The 25055-nt window shown below is 40.5% G+C and overlaps 1 protein-coding gene across 1 annotated transcript; it reads left to right on the top strand.

Moving 5' to 3' along the window:
* The first annotated feature begins 543 nt into the window (after positions 1-543).
* On the top strand, positions 544-24685 carry NELFA (negative elongation factor complex member A). The gene is made up of 11 exons (XM_032686322.1): positions 544-1242; positions 8324-8495; positions 9642-9803; positions 10715-10804; positions 12657-12787; positions 12970-13039; positions 13899-13987; positions 15117-15228; positions 17478-17734; positions 18805-18904; positions 20424-24685. The coding sequence occupies exons 1-11, from the start codon at positions 991-993 to the stop codon at positions 20606-20608; spliced, it is 1620 nt and encodes a 539-aa protein (XP_032542213.1). The 5' UTR covers positions 544-990; the 3' UTR covers positions 20609-24685.
* The last annotated feature ends 370 nt before the right edge of the window (positions 24686-25055 follow it).

Below are 25055 nucleotides of genomic sequence, written 5' to 3'. Positions count from 1 at the left end.
AGAAAGAAGGTAAATTTGCTATGCACTCCTACAACTCCTGTACTTTGATTCCAACCAGAAAGACACCAAATTGAAACGTTTATGCTGCACTTGAAAAACTCCGAGTCTTCCGGGATTTAGGCAATTGATTTTCATATTTAAATAACAATGAGTCGAATCACTGGGGAATACGACTGTATGCACACCAACCCCAATTTCTGAGTGCCTACCCCTAGTGCTTCAGACACTGAGGTAACCTCCTACATCGCTAAAGCACCCAGCACACAGAACTCTGGGGAAAATCGTGAGGGAGACACTCAAGCTTCTGTCAAATCGCAGTATCACGGCGGAGCTTCCCCGCCTGGCCGGAGCTGGGCTTGGCGAGCGGGGCTGACAGCGTCTGAAGCGCACATGGCGGCGGTCTGAGGCACTTTAAGGGGGCCTTAACGCTAATAAGCTACGGGCGGTGCTGGGTGGGAACACGGTCCGGCCATAGCAAGGGCAGGAGGGCGCCGGGGGAGCGGGTAACCCGCCCTCGGGGCCATGAGGGAAAGAGACGTGGTGCTCCGCCAAGCGCTGTGCTGGGAGGCGCGGTGGCCGGCCCGGCTCCGGGGGGGGAAGCCCTGCCTCCGAGCCCCGCTATCCGGCCCCGCGGTGCTTCGGCGTCCCGCTCCCGGGTCTCGACCCCTTCTAGCCCTGGAGAGCCCCGGAGGAGTCGGGGCGGGCTGTGAGGGATAATGAGGGGCTGACAGAAGAGCTTCTCTGCGGTGAGGCGGCGCCATCTTGCAGTACGGAAGAAAAGCCGCGGCGGGCGCCATTTTGCATCTGCCCGAGGGATGAGAGGAGCCTCGCTATTTTCCGCCTGGTGGGCGCCGCCATTTTAGGTTACGGCAGAACCTCCGCCTTCCGTAGCGCAACCTCATTGGGCGCCGCCATTTTGGCTTACGAACAGGACGGCGACCCGCAGGGGTCCTCACCCCCTCCCTTCCTCCCTTTAGGTGCCTTCATAAAATGCCCGTCGAGAATCCCCTCTTTTTTCGCCCCGCTCCCAAGATGGCGTCGATGCGGGAGAGCGACACCGGCCTGTGGCTGCACAACAAACTGGGCTCCACGGACGAGCTGTGGGCGCCGCCGAGCATCGCCTCGCTGCTCACGGCCTCGGTCATCGACAACATCCGCCTCTGCTTCCACGGCCTTTCCTCGGCCGTCAAGCTCAAGCTGCTCCTGGGGATGCTGCACCTGCCCCGGCGGGCGGTGGATGAGGTGAGAGCCGGGCGGGAGCCGCAGCGAAGCGGGGCGCGGGTGTGTGTGAGGGGGAAAAGAGATCGGAGATGACATGAGGGGGCAGCGGCGCCAGCACCGCTTCCCCCGCCCGCCCTTTTCTGTCCACACGGAGGCTGCGGGGAGGGGACACCCCGGGCTCCCTCACAGACCCTGGGGGACGAAGCCGAGCGGCCACTGCCCCTCACGGGCAGGGCTGTGTGGTGGGGCTGGTCCCCGCAGCCATCCCCGCCTCTCCCCTGCAGACTTTCTTGGACGAGGAGGGGGAGGACTCGGTCCTCGGTGTGAGGGGAAGCGCTGAGATTGCCCGTGATAAAGGAGAGAGTGGAGTGGGAGCTTTGCTGCTGCTGCTCCTCCTCTTCCTGCGCTTTGGGGACTCCCTGGCTGGCATTAGTCTTTTAGAAGCAGTTTGGACGTGCGAGCCATCGTGTGCCCCCACAGGGCTGTGTTTTAGGACACTTTTGGGTGCTTTTTGGGGGAGAGAGCTATTCTGAGGCAGTGGTTGTTGTAGGGCTAGGACAGAGAGGCGAGATCGTTTAGGAGCTTCCTTCACTCCTTCCTTAGCACTGGCAGCTGTGTAGGTGTCACAAGTCGAACATCTCGGCTTTAGGAAGGACAGCAGCAAGTGCTGAAACTTTGAGAGTGGAAGATCTGGGGTCTGCGCTGAACTGGGCTCTTCCCCACCCTCTTGGAGCCAAGGTTTTCTTGAAGAAAGTTGCCATGCTTTTTGTTTGCTTTTCTTCACCTTTCTGGGAACAGCTGGTGCTTTTCTTTACACTCCCACCCCAGCTAATAAACTGGCTGGCTCGAGTCTGAGCTGGCTCTGCAACCTTATTCCCTTGGCCCTGGACCGTACATGGCTTATTGTCACCTATTGATGTTTGGGACAATAGCTGGAGAACCATTAGAAATCTTAAGTTTCTTCAGCTACATTCGAGGAATTCCTCTCCTGCTTCCATCGTGTAAGGTGGTGTTTCCTGGTAACAACCATGGAAGCGGTGTGTAGTTAGTCCTCCCCCTGTGCAGGGTATTCTCAGCTGTGCTTGCACCAGTCTCTTTCTTGGCTAGGACACAGCTGCTGCTTAGGCTTAATACACATATATACTAGGCAGGGTGTGGTATCTAAGTTGGATTATTGTATGCTCGGCTTTTGTGCACTTCTAAGCTGAAAGTGGACAAGCATCACCTTTAAACAATAATTTAGTGTACGTCGGTGCTTGTCTTGCCATGTGCATCTGAGTGGTTGTTCACTTTGTTACACTGGTGTCAATTTAAAAAAAATTCTTGTTTGGCACGTATATGCTGATTTTTTTATTTTCTTTTTTTAGACACGATATTAATGTCCAGTGCATAAGCTGTCACCCTTGTGTGTGACAAATGAGGCTGTATTTTGGACAAACAAAATAACCAAGGCCAGAAAGGGGGGAGGGGAGGTCGTGTGAACTCGTGAGTTAGCAAAATTGTTCTGAAGTTAGTGTGAAAATCCAGGTAGCCTGGAAGAAATGAGTAATGCAGTATTTAGAAAAGGCTATCAAATTAGTGGTGGTTTTAGATTGAAAAGAGCTTAAAAAATCTTAGGGACCTTCATAAATAACACTCATGCCAATTGTTTGAGGGAGCAGCATTCAAGCAGACTGAAATAATTTGTTGAAATGCTACAAGAGTCTTCACTGGGTGGGTAAAAAACCCCCACGTTTTAAACCAGTTCTGAGGAGGATGGATCTGTGCTTTTGTTAGCTGTGGAGATAAGGTGTGTGTAGTTGCTTTGCCTTTTAGTGTATCCTTTAAGTGGTCAGAATGTTCCAAATACAAAGCTCTTGTTACTGCTGTAACAAAATATTGTGGAATTTTTCAGTTTGGTAGAGTTCACAAATTCAATAACAAATTTCATCCTTCGTTGTAAACAGATCATGCTTGATTGAGATCTACCTGTAGCATCTTAATTATTTCAGGGATGTGACTTCCTTTTTTTCTTCTTAAACTGGAAGGAAAGGCTTTAAAAAATGGTTAAAAATGGAAAAACTCATGAGTCAGAAACCCTTAACATCGCTAGTAGGCCTGCTATTATCATTATAGACTTCCTTCTATAGGTGGTAAAAATAGCTGATGTAACAAACTGCTGCCAGAAAGGGATGTTGTCTTATCAGACGCTCATCATTTGTGGTGAATTTGCTAAAATAGTTGCATTTGTGGAGATTTGTTACATAACTTACTGTTAAGATTTTTTGATATCTTAACTGGCATCGAGTATCTTGCCTGTGATACCCAGAAAACAGAGAGAGATATGTTTGTGTTCAGTGTGGATCTGCAGCAGCCCCTACTCGATGTCTTGTGGAGTGCTGGACGTGGTGTCTTCCTGCCAGCAGAAGTGCACCAGGACAGGGTACCTGTAGCTGCCTGTAAATGAATTTAGGCATTTGGAAATCTCTCCCATATCTGAAAGTGATTAAACTCAACTGTGAGAGTACTTAATCAGTCTCTTGGAAAAGTCACACGTGTGCCTTCTGTGCCGTGTGCCAGCGTCTATCGATCATGTGCAAGAAGCACTAAGCTGGCATTTGGAAGCTTAATTGTATCGGAAAATATATTGCATCAGCTTTATAAAGCTTTGGGAACCTCGACAGTGGGTACAGAATATGTTAAATGTTAAAAGATGTTCCCCTCTCTAGATAACAGATTCCACTCGGTTGTTTCTCCTTAAGCTCTTTTTGGAGTTTGTTTGTTTTCTTTACGATAGCAATTTCACCAAGGCCTAGGATAACATGGAAACCACTTGTGAGAAGACATTTGAGTAGAAAGTTATGTGGGAATCAAGGAAACTGTGGTGGTATTTGGTTTAGGAGGGATTTAATTCCTGCTGGTCCTTTCTAAATCTCTGTGAAAGCTTCAGTCTAGACAAGTGAATCTTCAATGAGCTCTCTTGAAAGCTCAGTCCTTCACTTAAGTGGTTTTTTTCCTCATATGTAATATCTCTCGATTTTCATAATGTTTTCATTCAACACTACAAATATTATATAGATATAAGTGACTTAATCCTCGTAATACTCCTGTGGGATAGGTAATAAACCTCATTTTTTTTATCATGCTGGGAACCTCATTACTGTGCGTTTGTTCCTGCTGACTAGTAAGAATAATTGGCTCTCATTTTCATCCTAAGCTGTGTTTTGTAGGCAGTTATCAAAAATACCCTTTCCCACTGTAGTTCTCTGGGCAGAACTTGGGAACTCCTGAATCTCTCAGCCTCCCAGCTTTTCAGCTGCTTAATTTTTTTCTAGATAATTGCACTTATTTGAAATGATGCCTAAAGCTCAGTCTAGTGCTGACCAGAGTTTCAGTTGTGAATTTGGCAGAACAGTTACTTCTGTTTATCTTGTATATTATAGTCTTGTTAACCTGATTCACAATGGCAAATGCAAGTTTTTTCTTTCTGTGCCAGTGTTTAATTTATTTGTTCAGGGTTAGACTGTGATGTTACAACCAAGTTTGGAATCAGGACTGTGCTTCTATGCTTTCTGAATTATCCTGAGAGGAAGATCCCTATCCCAGCAGGGGCCTGCCCTTTTATTACAGTAACTGCAAGAGAGCAAAAGTCAAAACTGTTTATTCCTTCTGGCTTATGTGAACCAGGAGTCATCTACCCATGGAAGTGGGAATTGTGGAGTACTGGTGCAAAGGAGTCAGAGGGCACATGACACTTGCCTTTCCCTGTGTTCAGAACAGACAGACTGCTCTGCATCTTTTTGGCCTGCACTTAGTGTTCTTAATTATTTTGTGATGTAATACAGTATATTTTAATCTAATAGCACTCTTGGCCACTTCTACTCTTTTTTATGATTAAAATGCAAACCGCATACAATAATGATACTTGATCCATCCTTGTTTTGTACTGTGTAAATATTAATACTGTACTTTCAATCCAGTGCTTTTAGTTTAATGAAAATGCTCTATAGTAATAATACAGATACCTATTAAATATCACCTCTATGGCCCCTGAAAGATTAAAACTTGATTTTGTTTATTAGCCACCTGTTGATGCAGTTGTCTAAAGGTATAATCCCATATATTAATTCGGGCATAATATAAAGCAAATGAACAGGAATTCTTTGCAAGAAGTCATCTCAGAGCCATCATGTTATGCCTTACTAGTAACATTTCCTTTTTTACTCCTTCCCACAGTCCTGTTTGTGTATTCTTCCTGCACAACCATTATTAATCTGCCTTTTTTCCCAGACATTTTCCATCCTACCTGATCCTTTTTTGCTAGATATTTCTAGTCCTGCCCTTTGCTTTTTCTTGTGTGCCAGCAGGCTGAGAAAAATACTTGAGATGCTTAAGTTTCAGATGAGAAAAATGCCAGAACATGTTGCATCAGATCTTGACATTCATGCTTAACAAGATGCTGGTTGGAGCTAAAGGGACTTTTACTGACCCAGTGTTGCAATCTTAGACAATTAAGAGTTTGGGATTATGACTGTGCTCTATAAAGTGACCCAAAAACTGTATGTAGGATTCCCTGTTATTTTAAGTTTCATTTCAGGCATTCTCAAACCACAAATGAAGAATATTTTTTTCAGCTGCCAGTTGAACAGTGAAGTGGGAACATGTATTTAAGTTGCCATTTGAAGACAAACCTGAGTCAAAACTTGAATCCAGGCTTGTTAAATGCAAACCCCTATTCAGGCAAGGTCTCTGGTTAGCTCACAGTACGAGTTAATGTGCTTTGCTTCCTTGTGCGTGACAGTGACTGTTCTTCCATCACATTCTTTCTGCCTTGAGGCCTTGTGATAATGTTATTTGCCCAGTGCAAGGAAAACAAGTTGTTTCTGGGCTCCTTTCTTGAAGGAACCAAAGGCTTGTATAGTGGTGGGTTGTGGCATAAATAGGTTGCCTGAACTTTAATCCTGAGAACAGTGGGGATGCAACATGCCCAGACAAGAGCTCTTAGGAGCTTACACGGTATAGGCATGTAGCTCTGTGAATTTTTGGTATAAAGAGGAGTTTTGTGAAGCAAGTATGAAGGGTAAATTGTGAGGATACAGGAGACATCTTTCTTCTAGCTATTGCCTGAGTTTGCTTTGATGGAGCAAATCACATTCTGTGCACTTACCTTCATTAGTGGTTTCCAGATAAAAACTTATAAAAGCTATAAATGGGTTAGCTCTCATGGCATGTTTTAGGTTTTCGGGTGTTTTGTATAAATCACTACCTTGATTCTTAAAGGATGGATGGGAGAATAAACGACTTTGTTCTGACAGTGATCACAGTCATCCTTCTCCTCTGTAGAAGTGACTTTCGATGAGCAGTTTAGGTTGGAGAGAATGAGAAGTCTGTGTGGACGTTATGGTGGGCTTACATTTACTGAAAAAGAAATGAGCAATGGAGGATAGTGAAGGCTAGGACCTCTGAGATGGATTCTTTCCACCGGGTGTGCATCAGTTAAATTGGACAACACATTAAACAGTGTGTGGTCCTGGTTATGTGCTCAGTTTAACCCAAAGCAAATCAGTGGCAACTGGCTCATGTTGAGTCTCCTTCCTCCTCCACTGTTTTTGTGGTTCTGGTGTTTGTGTGTCTGCAGTCAGTCACACCAATGAACTGGTTGAGCATGAAGCTGGAGAGATGCAGGTTTTCTGTCGGATGAACTGATGCAGTTCGTTTCACAAGCATGTTACTATGAGCCTTGGAACATGCAGGGGGTGAAGGACAAACAGGCTCTATAGTGGACTTGTAAACCCTTCCAAAGTGAGAGGCCAGTAACATCGTGTGGGTGAAAGGAATTGAGAAATGTCAGTGTTTGTTTGCTTCTGAGTTTAAAAGTGGATGGGGGGAATGGGGAGCAGAGATTTAACTTTTTCTTAAAGTTGTATGAGTAGAATAAGCTTATTTGATTAAATGTTCTCATATAAAAAAAGACTGGCTTTAAATAAAGGGAAAGGAATACAGCATAAAGGTGAAGATGAGTTTCTTGTCCTCCTGTGTTCAGAAGCATGTACACTGTAACTAAGCTGTATGTGCCACAATGGGTTGTGAAAAATAAAAATTCACATATTTCCTTATACTTGCTTGTACATTCTTCAGTGTTAGTATCATACAGATAGAGTATGTTTAACTACTTTATGTAATTTTACCATTATGTTTTGTGGCTTGATAGACATGCAGTACATCTTGAACATCTTAGTTCTCTGATGCTAATGCTGTAATGCTTACATGAAAATGTACTTAGTTAAAAAAGCAAGTGTTCAGTCTTTAAGGGTTTCAGCTTACCTGTGAATGAAGTGAACCACTCATTTCAGAGATTCACTGTGTAAACCCTGACTGTAGTCACCTTGATATTAATTTCATAGTGCCAACACACATGTTGATCAGTAATTAAAAAAACTACTGTGACAATGAGACTTTTTAAATTCATGTTATGCATTACTTAGCATTTTTCAAGATAGGTGCATAAAGAAAATTAACTTTTCTGACTACAGAAACTCGGGGTAGATGGAAAATCTTTGTGCTTTTGACATAATAGAGTCCTGTGTTTATTTATGTAATGCATAATTTTTGTCAAACAATACAGTTTTGATTAGTCTGAAAGACATTATTTTGAGGGCTTAATTACGATGCAGATACGGTCTGTCTGCTTAATTACACTGTAGCTCAGCAAGGGGCACATCTTCATTTAAATAACTTGTATTCTAGGTGATATTCCTGTCACTGAATAGAAGGTGTGGGTACACTGGGAGTGTGAGTGTAGAACATAAGGAGACAGTAATTTAAGAATTTGACCTGCTGCTTTTAGTAAAAATGTTCAGTGCTAAACAAAGCTTTGTGCTGCCAAAAGCTCAAAACAAACTGGGGTAAGATTGGCTGAAAGCACTAGAAAAAAATTACTTTGATTCATTCTTTACTTAATTGTAGAGTTAATGTATAACTTTGTGGAAACAATCTCCCTCTTCCCTTCCCCAGTAGTAAAACATTGTGCATGTTTATGCTAGTGTCTTTTTAAAATAAATCCAACTATAACCTGTTTAAAACTGTTTCCAATTGGTTGATTTTCTTTTTCTTTTTTTGTTAGATGAAAGGGGCACTGACTGAAATTATCCAGCTCGCTACCTTGGATTCAGACCCCTGGGTCTTAATGGTAGCTGATATTTTAAAATCCTTTCCAGATACTGGCTCCCTTAACCTTGATCTTGAAGAACAGAATCCCAATGTTCAAGATATTTTAGGAGAGCTTAGAGAGAAAGGTAAGCCCTTCCTGTTGGTGAAAATTGCAGAAATATGGTGCCTTTTTTCAAGAACAGCCTGTCATTTCATCTGCAGTCTTGCTATCGTAACAGTAGAGGTACCAGGACAAGCAGTATGTCTTGTGTCTGAATTATCACAGTTCATGACATGGAATGTTACTGGACTGGGAACTGTGATATTTGAGGAATGGTAACTTCCTAAAATGTCTTTTCACACATCATCAGAATTTACATGTCAGGTATTGCCCTGGGTCTTGGTGCAAGGCAACACACAATGTGGATTCATTAGTGTCAGACAGGCTGTGTGTGCACTGATGGGTAACAACTGGCTGACTGCAATAATTAGAGGGTTTTCTGTTTTGCTGTCTCATGTCCTAGTACTGAAGAAGACAGTAAGTCCCTGTTTTTCTTGTGTGGACAGCATCGTGTGTGTGGAAGCACCCTGTTGCACAAGGCAGGTGGGCTGCCTCTGCTGGAAGTCCTGTGGGCAACAGGTGATAGGTGCTGGAGGGGAGACTGACCTCAGGAAGAGTTATGCTGCCGGTGTCCAAATAGCTGCAGATTGCCCAGCAGCTGAAAATGTGGGTCCAGGCACTTGCACAGTTGCTGCTTCAAGCAGTGTAGTAAATGGTGATGCAAAACTACTCATACTTCAATGGGTTTATTTCAGCAAACTGCCTAGAAAAAGCCCTCAGGCATAAATGGGCAGACATGATTTTGGACTTGGGATTGCAGCAGAACAATAATAAAATGGCTTGGAGGTGGAAACATTTTCTTATTTTAAACAAACAATCATTTGTCTGTTCGCAGTTGATTTGGACTTTATTCAGTAGTTTCCTTTTCATGTGTAATTTTTAAGGAATCCGAGATGCAGTAATTTTATCTTTTTTGACAATAGTAGAATATTTCAGATTCCTGTAATTTGCCTACGTATAGTTAACATGGAAGCTTTTATGAAGCTAATGTGAAAAACAAACATCCTAATAACTGGTTACACGCTGTGTAATAATTGGAACTAAATTACTCTTGGTGTTTAAACAAGTAATCTAAAATTTAAAACCGCCTGTACAGTCTAGTTCTAAAATGTTTTGTAATTAGCTGTCAAGAGGTGCTAATACCCATGTACTGTGTTAACTCTTTATGCAGTAAGTGAATGTGAAACTTCAGCTATGTTGCCGTTGGAATGCCAATACTTAAACAAAAATGCCTTGACAACACTAGCTGGGCCACTTACTCCCCCAGTGAAACACTTCCAGCTGAAAAGGAAACCTAAAAGTGCCACTCTCAGAGCTGAACTCTTGCAGAAGTGTAAGTAGTATTAAGATTGTGTAGCAAATTGAATGGTGAAAGGAAAATTTATATTCAATCTTATTCTCCAACATGGTGATATACATTTAAAATTTCTGTTACAAGAGTTTTGGTTAAATTTTTCTTTTCTGGACTGATGTGTGGAAGAGCAGGTGCAAGTCATCCCGGCCATGATTACATTAAAATTCTAATCTTAATTTAAATGCTGTTCAGATTTCAAGGCATACAAAGAGCTGCAGCTTTTTAAAGCACAGATGGGTTCTCTCAGGGGTATATTTAACATGTGAGGACTTGTGAGGGACAGCGTTGGTTAAAGCTTCTGAAACAAAAGTAAAATGAGAACCCAGTTTTATTTTGCCGTGTGCTTTTGCAACAGGGAGCAAGAGCTGCTAATTAATGTTTTCCTTTTGCTCAGTATTGGCTATATAGGGTGTGAAAGCCAAGCAGGTTTTCACTAAAAAAAGGCAGCATATGTGTACATGGACGTATTAGTAGCTGGTTGAACTGAGTGATCTTAAAATAGCTTACTGTAGCTGCTGTTCTGTTGCAGCAGCTTGCTACTTTCTTGCGTGTGACTTGAGTAGTTGATCTGGATTTGTAAATACAGGATTTGTAACTTTTTATGATGTTATATGTAACTTAGACAATTTACTCAACAGAGATTGAAATTATTTTATTTTGGTAATCTCTTTTAGCTTAGATCACCTTGTCAGTTGCATAGTCATTGATTTTGCATTTTCTCCAAATACTGTGTTAGCTTCACATAAATGACCTGGATTTTAGTTAAAGTATAATCCTTTCTTTGTTGCTATTCCTCTCTCTTTATGTATTAGTTAACGTTTTTATAAGAAGCAATGTGCTTTTTTTCAGCACAGGTTCTGTAATAACTAATAAAGCTTTTTTCTTTTTAGCAACAGAAACTGCACAACAGCTCAAGAAGACTGCAGGAGTGCCTTTCCATGCCAAAGGCAGAGGACTGGTCAAAAAGATAGATACAACAAGTACGGCTCACTTCCATCACTTTTCAGAAAGAAAATCTGATAAAATGGCCTTGATGAAGAATAAAATTACCATCTGTTTTTTACAAAAACTTAATTGTTTTTGAAGCAAAGAATTTCTCCCTTTCTGCCTCCCTCTCTCCTGATATTTAAATATTTCTGACATGTTTTGTCAGAAAGAACAAGAGTGTGGAGGTTTTTTTAAATGGCAAGTATATCTGCCGTGCTTCTAAAATGTATGCAGCCAGATCATGCCTGTAGACTTTGGTAGGAATTTAATTTGCATCACTCCAGGAATAACTCCTGACTAAGCCATGTTGCTCCAAAAGGGAGCTGAGTGGATCACAGTAGTCTGCTGTGCTCTTTGAAATGCTGTGAACTAGACTGAAACTATATTGCATTTGTATAATTCTGTCTGGAGAAAGAAGGGGGATGGTGTGTTCTCTGCAGCCAAGGCTGTGCAGTGACTTCTCTTTAATGAATATGACAGACATTTATAATGATTCTTCAGCTTTATATTAAGAGATTTCAACTGTTTGCTGAAGTTTCCCAACTCCTGAATTTTTCAAATAAGTTTTTGACTAGAAGCAAGAGAAGAACTCAAAATCAGTTGCATACTTTAAATCACTGCACAGGCCACCAAATCACTTTTCTGGCCACCAGTGTGATGCTGAGCTGTGAAACTTTGAGTGATTTCTTGGTTTTGTGGGTAGAAGCTATGAAGTACTTTGTATCGATGCTATTTAAGATGTGGCTTTGAGGACCAAAGTTTGGCCTCACGTTCATGCAGGAAATGCAAAAAGTCTGGTTGTAATTTGAACTAAAAGTTGTCCCAGTATAGAAAATGACCATTAGTTCTTGGCATTCTGTTTAGCTGTTGAACTAATAAAGCCAGATTTTAGACATGGCCTTTGGAGCCAGGTGGTCTCTAGAAATAGGAGTTGGGCACCAGCTGAGGTTTGCTCTGCTGGAATGTACTCACATGAGTCAGAGGGTTGTCCTGTGGTGAAAGGGTTTTCAGTACAACATGTAGAGGGATACAAAGTCTCCAACATCAAACTAAAGTTCTGTGTTTATTGTCAACTTAGAGTATGGTGAGATTTTTGGGAGGCTCAGAGACCTGATAGATAATGTATATGTGTCCCTAATTTTTTGGTAGGTAAAAGAATGCTGTATTTAGCAGTAGCATTAAGTATCAGGTAATGGGCAGCAGTGTAGAGTTGGGGGAAAACAGCTGCTTACAAGGGTCGCTGATTCTGCTGAGACTGATTGAGACAGCAGGTGTTCTGTTTGCACTGTAGACCCAAATTGGGTCCTCACTTCCTGTGCAAACAGCAGCTCTAGAATTTCAAACCCCTGTGTGAAGCACTTGTTTATACCTTTTCAGTAAATATCAGCCCTTAGCCCTGCAGAAGCTTGGCTGAGAATCTTTGATTAAATACAGTTTTACCAAGTAACCAGATCGTGAAATTCAAAGAGCAACTTTGACAATAATTGGATTCAAAACATTTATGTCCTATACCATTTTATGTGTTCAGAGTTTATTTTTTACAAGTAGAGAAAGCATCAATGTATGTAGGAAAAGTAGATTTTGCTATGAGTGCACCTATTTGAATACTTCAAGTAGAACAGGGTTGCAAGCATTAGCCTAGAGATTGGCTCTTACTCCTTCTTTGAAGGGTAAAACCGAATCTGACCTCTGAGGGACATGTATGTTATAGACAGTTCCACATTATAAACATTTGAAGTTAAAGGGGAGGTAGGGAATGCATTAAGAAGGGAAAAAGCTGAAAAACTCAAATATGGTTTTCGTAACTGTTTGTATCAGTTGTTGCTTTTTTTGATCTTCCCTAAGCACCACTCAAAGGAATACCAAAACAAGCTCCATTCAGGAGTACTTCAGCACCAAGTGTGTTTAGTCCTTCTGGAAACAGAACTCCTATTCCTCCTTCAAGAACACCTTTGCGCAAAGAAAGGGGAGTTAAGGTGGGTGCGCTCATTCTTGGGTTCTTGTTTTTTCTGCTCAGTTCTCCTTCCTCATCTAAAGTGAGTTTCTGGTGCTGTTTTGAATTAAATATCAATATATTAAAGAAAAAGAGCTAAGGACGATATTTAAACTACATACATTTAACAATGGTTATTAAGTTCTTTATACTCTTTCTTTTTAGCTTCTAGATATCTCTGAGCTGGATATGGTTGGTGCTGGCCGTGAAGCAAAGAGAAGAAGAAAGACATTAGGTTGGTACAGCATTCTTCTTACAAAGGCTATCATTTTACCTGCAAACAGGATCTAGATTTGCAGTACCATTTTGTTCTCAGTTTGTTAAAACTTAGCCTAAACTAAACTTTAAAGACCAGGAGGATGATGTGAACCAACCCAAAAATGTTTTAGGGGAAGATTTTCACTTGTTTTATTTCAGTGCTCCCATTCCTCTTGCCTTGTGCCCAGTAACTCAGCCATGGAAAGGATTGAGCTAGTCATCAGTTGTGCTTTGGGCAGCCCAGAGGTGTGTGAGTGGCTTCAGTACTGGAATTGTTCTGAGATATTCTGCTTACTTCTACTGGCTAGAGAAGTAAATTAATTGAAAGTAATGTTGGAAAAACTTGGAGCACTCTTCAAAATTCTGGCTGAGGTCTTAGCAAGTGAATAGTATCTGATATCATGCTTTTAAGTCAAGTGGCGGTGCAGTGCTCTACTTAACCATATCAAGAAGATGCACTAGTCAGTATATATCTGTTACAAAACAACCTTTTTGTATTTTTCACAAAACAAACAAACAAACAAACCCCAAACAAAACCTCAGCAAAACCGTATTTGGAATTAAGTTGTTGCTTGGGCTTTCATGCTTTCTGATGTCAAAGAATTAGCCAGTTCTACCTAATCACTCAATGACTGTATCTTGTACATTGTGGTTCAGTTCATTATTGGTTTGATTATGAAATTGTATATGGAGATTATCTATTTCAGCACATACCTCTTTAATCATGTTTTAGCAGACTTTGAGAAATGCATTTTTATATCTTTGTTTTAAAAGTATATTTAATTCAGTATTTTAGAAAACTTTCTTGAACTGACTTCTGTTTTTTTATACAATAGATACAGAAGTTGTGGAAAAACAAGCCAAAGAAGAAACAGTAGTAGAAAATGCTACCCCAGATTATGCTGCTGGCCTTGTGTCTACACAGGTAAAACCAAACAATCAAACAAAAACCAACTAGTAAAACAAAAACCCCAAAACCAAACCGTGATGCATGCTACTCTAAAACAGCTAAACACTGTAATGATATTTTACTCACTTTTTTTAAACGTGCCTCTTTATATAAAAATCGTTACATAATTTCTTCACCCAAAAAACACGAACCTGTTGCTACAAGTAGTTCAGTCAGGGAGGGGGGGAGGAGTTGTGTGTAGGCTTTTTTCCTCCTGTTTCAGGTATGGTACGGTATAGAAACTGTCATGCAGCTTTCTCTCTGTCAGGACATAGATTTTAAAAGAATTCTATGTCCTGCCCCCACTTCTGAATTAGAAACTGTTTGCTTGGCATGTTACACACGCCAAAAAACAATATACAGGCAGATATTGCTAGGCCAGAGTCAGCAGTGAGGGTCATTGCCCGTCTTTCTGCAGAATGCTCAGAGTATCTTTCTTTTAGCAAGCTCCACATTTTACAGGATGCCCATCATTTATCCGGTAAGGCTACCTTAAATTATCTGTGTGCTAGACATGTTCTCCCTAAACTTCTTTCTTCTGTCACCTCCTTATGTTTATAAGGCTGGATTGAACAGTGAAGATCCTGATAGAGATACTGTACTATGTATGCAGTGTCATGTATAGTTAAGTACAAAATGTGGCTTTCTTTGGCTTGATCTTACATGGCATCCGTTGTGTTGCTGTTCACTGCCTTTTCCAGTGGGAACAGGGTTTTTTACCTGAGCTGTTTACTGCTGCCTTCTGCTTGCTTATGTCCCAGAGGCCTTTGTGTTCTCTCGGTGATACTCCAGTAGGTCTTCTGCCCATGGATGAACACAGATTTCTGCTTACTAATAGTGAAGAGCGTGTTTGCCCAGACAGAAGATCACTTAATTCTACAGAGTAATTCTTCACAGAGTACCATCTGCACAAATTTCTAATGTCTGAAGTAGAAAGTTAGCATTGAACAGGTCATTAGGTAGGATTCCTAACAGAGGAGGCAGTAATTGAGTTCCCAAAAGGAATATTGTAATAAAACTGATGTTGAAATTGTGTTTAAAATTCAGAAACAGCACACAAAATATATAGTGTGGCTTTAACACTTTATTTTCTTTCTTTTTGTAGAAACTTGGCTCATTGAACAATGAGCCTGCACTACCTTCTACAAGTTATTTACCTGCTACCCCCAGCGTGGTGCCATCTTCCTCCTATATCCCAAGCTCTGAAACACAGCCAGGTAACAGACTCATTTTTGCTCTTAGGACCTACTACCTCCAACTCTTACAGTTTTGCTGTCTAGCTGCTATTTTATTTATAAACCTACTGTCCCTCTAGCGAAACTCCACCTTAGCAGTATAAAAATCTATTGGAAGAACCCAACCTTTGGGTTTGAAGTAACCAGACATGTCATTTAACCTAAATAAAGAATGTAATTGTTGGCTTTAAGTCTTAAAATGACTGCTAGTTAAGTAAGTAGAACGATTTACTGATTTGGTTTTTTTCTTACTCTGTAATAGAAAATCCAGCTTTTTAATCCCTGAAGAGACACCAGTAATAAACATAGGTCTGGAGTATATATTCCATACAAACATTCGTATGCTAGCACTTACAGAACAGTTGCTTTCAAGAGTCAGATTTATTTCTAGAGGCAAGTGCACATTAAGTTTCACACAGTCTAGGGTTAAGCCATCCATTTTCCTTTTGCCTTTGTAGAACAGTCTGATAGATAATAGCTGTGATATTATCTGTGAGCTCCTACATATTTTGAAAAAGTGCTATGTTACTTTCAATTCCAGGAAATTGCTGATAGTAAAAAATAGTTTGTACAAATCCTTTATTTCTACACCTCTTATTTTAACCCACTTGGTTTTACTCTTCTGTCCCTGCTGTGTGTAAAGTCTTAAAGGAGTGTATTAATTTGCACTCACAGATGAGCATGACTGCGATTCATTACCAGGTCTGGTTGTTAACAGAGAACCAACATTTCAGTTTAATACATTAATTTTACTTTTGCTTGTGAGCTGTGGGATGTTGGTCACCACAGAAAAATGCTTATGCAAAGCCCAGTCATTTCACTTGGCCTCTGAACAGTTTAGAATCTCTCTGAAGGTCCATGCACATCTTTCTCTGGCAGAAAATTGGCATCTCTAGGAGGAACACAGCCAAGAGCACATCAACGTGTCAGCAGCTAGTACTATTTTCCAGAGTGTTGGCATTGTGTTCAACAGCAGGAAAAGTCTAGTTTAAAATTCCCTATTGTCTGTTCTCTATTTTTATTTTAGGAGTATAGAGTATTTAGCTTTTCTTATGGACAAGGAATATAAAACTGTTCCCTTGATATAAGATGCACACAGAAGATCCACAGATTTGGTCTCATATAATCTGAGGCTCCATAATTAAGCCCTGTTACTTTATGCAAGTCAGTTATTATGACAAGAGAAGAAGGTGGTAATAAAACAGTACAAAATTAAGGAATAACTAATTGGTACAAATGTTTGTCCTCTCAGTTGTTCACTGTCCCCTTTCACATCCACTGGATAATAGTCATATTGTTAAAGCACTGCTGTGTCCGTGCTGAGATGGAGAACTGTAAACCTCTCATTCTCTGAAATCTGATCTGAAGGGTGTCAGCATAGCTCTGATCGATACCTGCCTTAGAGTCTGCTGTGAACACAGTGTGAACGGGTCAGATTAAACCCCATAGGGTTTGGGACGGGTGCTTAAACAGCTGTGCCTGTGTCGAAGAGCTGCAAAAGAATGTAACTGGTGAGTGTCCACTGGATAGTTACCATTGGCTGGACAAGTAACTTGTGTGATTAAGCTACTGAGATTTCCTAAGTTCCCTCTACCTGCAGCCAGGTTTGGAATAGTAGCTTCCTTAGTGCAGGTGAATGGATAACTTTGAGAAAGGACGGAGTTAAGTCTTGTCAATATTGTGGGGTTTTAATGCTCTTAGCAGTTAGTGTTTAAATAATGAGTGATTTGTGAACACTACATTTAATTCTGGCATCTCTTTAAGTATATTTGTATTTTCAGTATCTGTTACTGGCTGAGACTTAGTTACTGTTTCCTTTGAAAGCTGTTGCTACATTAGGTAAAAACTGCTGGAATATTTTTGGTTTTGCTTCTACACAACAATACAGCAATAGTCCTGGTAGGATCAGAGTACAGTTGTTACAGCAATATAAGCTAAGCAGTAAATAAAGCAGTTTCAATTTAATGTCTGATTTCCATTAAACATAAAATTTGATACTAAATATACTGTAATCCATATTGGACTGCTAATTACTCTGTTGTCTAATTATTGCTAAAGGTAATTGAGTGGAAAAAGCATTAGCTCTTAAATTCTTCATGTGGATATTAGCATATTGAATCGCGGTGCTAAAATGGAATAATCAGAATTTTTAGGGTTTTTTTAAAGGCCATTGGTAATGCTAATCCCTATTTGTGGATTATGTTTTTAATTATCCTGATTGGTTTTTGCAGCTGGCTCTTCACGAGAGGCCTTGCAGACTAACAGACAGACTGAAGAGCCTGCAGCTCCCAATGCTACTACAACTCTTCCTGCACAGTTCAAGCAAAGAACACCCATGTACAACAGTAACTCTAATCCACCTGCAGCTACACCTACCTCACCCCTCACACCCACCACGCCTCCTGCCATCTCCCCTGCGGCACAAGCACCACAAGTGGCCCCCCAAACTCAGCAACAGCCACCACCGAAGAAAAGCCTCTCTCTCACAGTAAGTAAAACCAGGTTCTTTTTGACTGATGCTTTTGATGTAGGTTGGAAAATGCCAATTTTTATTATTGGTCTCATTTAGTATTTGGCAGTTCCTGGCCTTTGGATCATGGAGTGGTTGAGGCCACTTTTTTTATAACCAAAGATAATGAGAATGTTTGGGGGGGGTTTTTTAGCATTGCTGTTTTAATGTTAATCACAACATTTTTAGTTGCATAGTGTTAATGTTGCAGTAAGATGTTTTTATTTACTTCTATTTGTAATGGAAAATAATGTTTTACTCATTATAAAGAATTTTGGGAGAAAGGTGTATTTCCAGGAGAGCTGTTGCCCAGCCAGTTTTACATAATGTAAGCTGCTTAAAAGGATCCTGTCATTGCTGTGGTAGGAGAAAATATATCAATAGATTATTCTAAGGTGAAGGCCTTTATTTCTGTTCTCGTCACTCCGCATCACGCATTTTTCAAAGCCTGGGAGTGGGGAGGAAACTAAACTCAACAGCAATTATGTGTCCTGAGGCATCTTATTCCTGGTATGTGGATATATATTATATGCATGCTTGAAGGTCAGTAGGTAAGTAATTCAAGATGGAACTGATCTGAAGACTTTGCTAAGCACATCTATAAGCCTGGCTTGCAAGGTCTGAACTTTAAGAAGCTGAATGAATTTTTTTTTTACAGTATCTCTACTTCATTTATTAAAGAAAAAAGAAAATTCTCTGAAATGACTGCAAGCCTGGCTTTGTTGGACTGTAGAGGAAGCATTGTGGGGGTTTTTTTTCCTATGCCATAAAGGACACAAAATTGATAATGTAAACATTAAGTCTCTCACATATTTCTATAACTATTTAAAGGTGTGGGGGGGTTTTCCACTTTCAGAATTCAGTTGTCACTGCTGGAAGTATTAGGGGCAAGTATTAAAAAAGAGGAGGAAACCTTGATGTTAAGGGGCTTTTTTTTGTTTACTTTTTGTAGGTCCTACCAACTTCACCATATTCTTTTATGCTTATTAATGGGGTCCCTGTTGGCAGTGTCTCTCCACTGGAATTGACATTTGTTGTATCTGTTGCAGAGGGAGCAAATGTATGCTGCACAGGAAATGTTCAAGACTGCAAACAAAGTTACAAGGCCAGAAAAGGCTCTTATACTTGGATTCATGGCAGGATCCAGAGGTATGTACTGAGACTAATTTAGCTTGCTTCTGAATACCCAAATCTGCAATGCACTCACACATGCACATTTAGAAATGCTATGCTGTAAGACTTGGCTTTAGGTTTGCCTGTATGTGCTGGACTCCTTCCTTTGCTCTGGACTGTACATAGTTTTATGGATTATAGTTCTGGATACCTGGAAGTGGATCTTTCAGGGTCTATTTCCCGTAAGTCAAACAGTTTGTCAGAACAGCTGCTGAACACGATATATACATAACTGAACACATTGTAAAATCACAGCTTGGGGTTGAAGAGGAACAAGGCAACTGGTCAACCTTGAACAGCCTGGTTGGGTCCTGCTACACTGTCTAGAAGAGCAGTGAATGTAAATTCTTCTGTGGCGAGTCCAGGTACAAGCTGGGTAGTACAGAACCTGTTGGCTAGCTCCTTGCTTTAGAAGCTAGCAACTGCTGTCTCAGACTTTAGGTAACCACTGGGGCTGTGAATCACAGGGAGATAAGCTGTCTCATAGCTGGATCCTGTTATATATTGGCCTTGATAGACCAAAGCTGTTTTACCTACAAGATTATCGGATGTAAAATGAGAAGGGGCTTAAGAGTCCTTAAGTGAACTTCATCATCTGCACTAGCTCTGGTTTCTAATTTGGTATTTGAGGGTTCTTATCACTGGAGCCCTGGAGCCTAAATGTGACTCATACATTTAGATTAATGCAATAATCCAAATTAACAAAGATGACCAGGGTAGAGTTACTGTGGTGATCCTTGGACTTTAAGTTTGGTGTATCTTGCATTAATGATGGTGTTTTTAGTATTAGATGCTACTTCAAATTGCAGTAGGAGACTGTACTTTAATAACTACATGAACAGCTTTTTGTAATGTAAGATAAAGTAGTATTTCTGGAAGAGTGTGTGTGTGATATATTCATGCATACAGAAAAGAATATATCAGTATGAATTTCTTCAGTAATAACATCAGCACCTTCTGAAGGTTGGGTAAATAACTGCCAACTGATATTCTTGAACACCATTTGAATACCTTGGAGTGTAACATTTAATATTCTACTGGCATGCAACTGAGTCTGGGACAAGTGGTTTCGGTGAAGCTGTTTTGGCTTTCTGAACAGCTAAAAGTTGTTGAGGCATTTAACTACAAAATGTATCCTAAATAAAATAAGTCTGGTAGTTCAGGTTTACCAGCTCCTATTCAAATATAAGCTTCTCTTCTGACTCTCAAGGCAGAGAGAAATGACACTGGCATGTTTTACTCCCCCTTCTGTTTTTCTTCCATTTACTTTAGCCTTGGGCTTCATCTTTTGGGGTCTGGTTTTGTTATCCTTAAAGCTCAGTCTGTGGAGTATAGAGGGAGGGAGATCTTTGTCTTTATGTTTTGCTCAGTTTGGGGTTTGAGGTTTGTTTTCTGTGTATTGGGTTTTTTAAGCATAAGAACCCCTTTAAGTGCTCTTTAACTTGTCTAATAGAGTGTTGAAATGTATAATTTGTTTCTGTTCTTGTTTCTGCAGAGAATCCTTGCCAAGAGCAAGGTGACATCATCCAAATTAAACTCAGTGAGCATACAGAAGATTTACCAAAGGCAGATGGCACGGGCAGCACCACTATGTTGGTTGATACAGTCTTTGAAATGAACTATGCTACTGGTGAATGGACCAGATTCAAGAAGTACAAACCTATAACTAATGTTTCCTAAGAGATGCAGCAACAGCAGACTGGACCAAATCAAGCTTAGAGTCAACCAGCTCATAGTGTATGTCAACTGTACAAAATGGCATTCGTGTGTACATTTCTTATTACCCTCCAGAATAGAAGCTGTGGCTCTTCAACCAAACTGGGCTCAGTGAACACAGAAGATGGGGTCAAACTCACTTTTTTTTTTTTTTTTTTTTTATTAATCTTGGGAGAGGGAAAGATGATCTTGACGGGGAGACGTTGTTGTGGTTTGTTTTCCTACGGTTCAAGATGCTGAAAAAGATTACAGATGGGAGCAGTTCACTGCCTAGTGCTGGAAGAGAAGACGACTGCACAGTCCTTCATGGTTTACCATTAACTGAGGGCACAGATCTTTATTGTAAAAACATTTTCTTTGGCTACATGTGTTCTGTCATAAGAACAGACATTTGAAGCACCACAAGTCAGTGCTTGATTACTTTGTATTTCAGCTGCAGTTTAACTATTGCGGGTGGTATGTCAGTGTCTAAAGGTACCCACTGTATGTTTAGCTTATTTGTGCTTGGGTCATAGGATGAGATTGAGCAGCTTTGCTAACTCGCTATATTGTCAGTGTACATGCCCAGCATGTGTTAATCTGTATTTGGCATTATTTGAGATAGAAAGAAACTAAGTATCATAACTTTCTGAAGGAAAAAACCTGTTGAAATTAAAGAAGTAGTGGTGGCTTGTCACTGCCTGGAAGTGACAACTCTTTGCCATGGAAGTCTTGGGGTTGAAGTCCATCTGAAGCTCTAGCATAGCAAACCCTTTGCACAGCATAACTTGCATGGGAGGAAGGGAAACTCGTCTCAAGACCAATTGAAGCTTAATTTAGAAATGGCCCTAGAAATGGTTGAGACATACATCTGAGAAGAAGTAGTAGTTTTTTTGTCCTGAGGCAGTGTTAGTTTATGTTTGGTTGAGCAGTCATAATGTGTTTGATCACCATGCCCTGACCCAAAAAGTTCTGAGTGACTGTAGCTGTGGTTCTTACCAGTGTAGTTTTATCAGTATCATCGCTAATGTGGCCACAATTATACTGGCATATAAATGTGCCTTATACTTGTCCCCTGCTAGTAGAAGCACATTTTTATCTTTATAACTGTGTTCACACCACTGGTGTAATCTGGCTTTAATAGTACAAACAAAGCTGGCATTTATTGAGAGGACTTGTGTATATAAGTCAGGATTGCTCCTTGGGAGACTTGGCTTCATCATTTGAAGGAGACTTGGCTTCAGCATCTGGTTTCTGCCAGTAGTTGTGTGTGGAGCTGTGCTTGGTTGGGAATGCTGCTTAGAAGGAAGAAATACAAAGATGAGTAGCAGAGTGGTGATGTGGTGCTGAGAAGGTACCTTGGGGCTGACTTAGAGGTTCATGTTGAAGTGGAACTCTTAGGACAAAATGAGGCTTTTTTTTTTTTTTTTTTTTCTCTGAAAAGAAAGCAGACCAAATCCCATAGGACATTTGTATACTAACAGACATCTAGATGATTTGATTAGAGTCTTGTTTTTTATTGGGGAATTTTTATTGCATTTTAATTTTAGTTTTTCAAATAAACTATCCAACAGGACAGGGCAAGTATAAATAATAAAAGAACCCCTGTATTCTACAGTGTTTTAAGATGTGACCAAAAGTGTAGATTTCTTAACTTTATTTAAGCAAATATGCAGAATGTTGTAGCTCCTGTGATGGCCAGTTATGTGATGGTAGCTGCTGCCATTAAGGAGTGTTGTGCATGTTTTAGTGTGAAAGTTAATCACATATAACTGTCACATTGGGGCTGTCCTCCACGTAATTACCCCATTTCAGAAACAATGTAGATTGTAATTTTGATTGCAACTTTTCTTTATAAACAGCTAGAAACCAACCTGACAAGTGAGGATGAGTAGTGAGTTTTAGTTTTTAGGAGTTCAGTAGAATGCTTTATCATGGTTATAACTTATTTGATTTTAGTGTGTTACATGGTAAGGGCTAAGGATAGAATATGAAAATATTCATCTTTTAAAAAGAAAGGTTTAAAGAAAAGTGACATTCCTTTTCTTGTCTGCATTCAGATTTTGAAGTTTTCTTGTGAAGACCAGTTTTCTGTAAACATATATGATACTTGTCTGTCTTGCAGCTTATTTAGCAAGCAGGAACAGTTATCAAATACAGTTTTTAAGAAGGAGCATTTAGGAAATTGGCTTGAGGGGCATGTACTGTCAGTGTAAACTGTTGATGCAAGACTTGTGCAACTGTGTCGTGGTCGGGAGCTGCTGTGTGGTGGCTCTTTTGGCTTCCTTGAGAGTAATTGTAGTCCCTCACTAAACTTTCTTGGTGCACAGAAGTCTGTATTTCAGACCTAGGGGTGGAGGCAGTTGCCCCTCTCCTCTTCAAGAAGCCCTTCTAGGATGCAGTGGAGTCATTTGAGTGCAGTAGTATGTAGGAAGCTTAACCATGCTGCTGTTTGTATTTGCTGCATAACCCAGTTGGTCTCCAGGCCTGTTTGTCTAAAGTCAGTCATATGCAATAAATGGAAATTTTAAATAGAACTATAGTATATTTTTAATTCTGTTCAGTCATTAGAACGAGACAACACTGCAAAAATAAATTATTTTTTAAAGTGACTTTATGACCCTCAATATCAGAGCATTACTTCAACTTGATCTGTGAATCTAGAAAGTGTTTTTAAATGCCTAAACAAAGGGAAGGTTTTGCAACATTGTTAAAATGATACAGTAAGGAGTAAAACTACACAGAGCTCTTCAGTTCAGCAAATTCAGTCTTCAAATTAGTGTTCTGAAAGTAGGAATGATGTCAGACAAATCAGAAAAGGCAACATCAACATTGAAATTCCAATATACTGGACTTGTTGCATACAGAACAAAATCTGGCCCTGGAACTTGATATTTTTTGTCTTGAACACTCAGTCACTCGGATGTGTTCTCTGGAGCTGAGGCTCAGTGTGTGCTGTAAGGTTAAACCAAACACTCGTTGACTCTGGAGTGACTCACAGATGCCCCCAGAAGTTGACCAGAGAAGTAGTTCTTCAAGCTTTGCTTGTGTCCTTTCCTCTTCCCTTTATCCAAGCGTGAAGCTTTAGGAAATAGCAAGCCCAAACTGTTGAGGTTTGGGCTTGAACTGCTCCTCAGCAAGGAGGATGTCCCAGTTTCTTTTGCCCTTACTTGTAGAGAAGCCCCTGTCTGTGGCAGCCTAGACATGGTATGAATTAGCTTGTTCGATTTCTAGAGTGTGGAATACTGGAGAAAGAGGCAACGAAAGTGGCTTGTGTTTTCCCTATCCTGGCCAAACTTGATCTTAGGGGAGAAAGAGCACGTACGTGCTTGCCCAGGCTGCTTTAACAACTTCTCCTACAGTTGAAGTGCTGGGTTTCTGTTGGCTCCATTTTTGTTCATGAGTGCTGTGAGGACCAGAAAGAGTAAATGAGTGTAACAAAGAAGCTGAGCCCAAGAAGGATGCTGAGCAAGAGTTATGATCACACACAGATTCCATCTTACTTGTCACTAGAACATTTTTTTGCTCTCTAGTGCTCTGTAGTTATCTCCATAGAAACCAGTCTAGGCTTAGTACAGTTAACATTGGTATTGGGCCTGTATTTTGTGGGTTAACCTGATTTTGGCTGTTAGCTTTGCCATTTAATCTTTCAGTTCAGTACCATAGGATGCAGTGGGGAGGAGCCTTTCGTAGTTACTTGACATCTCCACGTGGAATTGGTCACTTCTCTCACTGAGTTGTGTCAAAGTGCAGACCACTTGTCCAGATGAAAGAAATCTTGAGACTCTGACATTACACAGTTTAAGGGTGAATCACATTTTCATAGTAAGATCTGACTGGAAGAAAAAAGACTAAAAAATGTTAAGCCAGAGCCCTCTGGGAATCTGGTGCCTTTAACAAAAACTGTCATTTTGTAAAATGTCACATCTATAGCATAGCCCGTATGTTTTCTATTTTTTTTTTTTTTTTGTACAGTTGTAAATTCAAAATATTCTGTCTTTGGGTACGTATTTTCAGTGTAATACAGTATGTATAATAAAAAATTTAGATTTTCTAAGGAAATGGACTGACACTCGTCTTAATCAAGTTGTTTATTGTATTGACAGTTGGATTGTTATACCACCAACCTGAGACCAAACAGCCAAATTGCACAATAATGTGTGTCCATTTTAGATTTATGTTGTCATTGCCTCTGTAGATGCATTTGAGTTGCTATTTCAAAGCTGACCTGTGCTGGTTTTGCTGGTTTAGGATATTTTTGAGTAGGAGATCTGCTGAAATACCTCTCTTGCTGTCTGTGTGGCTTCACTGAAAGCTGATGAACTTTGGGTGGTGTGTCTGTGGTTGGGTACTGTGCTGAGGCACTCGAGCCACAGCCAAGACCTGATGGCTCAAGGATGAGAATCCATGCAGAGGTTCTGTGGATGGTCCA

Source organism: Chiroxiphia lanceolata, chromosome 4, assembly GCF_009829145.1.
Source record: "Chiroxiphia lanceolata isolate bChiLan1 chromosome 4, bChiLan1.pri, whole genome shotgun sequence".
Taxonomy (NCBI): domain Eukaryota; kingdom Metazoa; phylum Chordata; class Aves; order Passeriformes; family Pipridae; genus Chiroxiphia; species Chiroxiphia lanceolata.
Note: the sequence above shows the minus strand (reverse complement) of the source record. Positions and strands in the feature narration are given on the sequence as shown.

What these genes read in the sequence shown, in the direction of transcription:
- NELFA (XM_032686322.1), top strand. Translation starts at nt 991, where the DNA reads ATGCCCGTCGAGAATCCCCTCTTTTTTCGCCCCGCTCCCAAGATGGCG. An exon ending in AAGCTCTGAAACACAGCCAG is followed by an intron (nt 15,229 to 17,477) that starts GTAACAGACTCA and finishes TGGTTTTTGCAG; the next exon opens with CTGGCTCTTCACGAGAGGCC. An exon ending in AGAAAAGCCTCTCTCTCACA is followed by an intron (nt 17,735 to 18,804) that starts GTAAGTAAAACC and finishes TATCTGTTGCAG; the next exon opens with AGGGAGCAAATGTATGCTGC.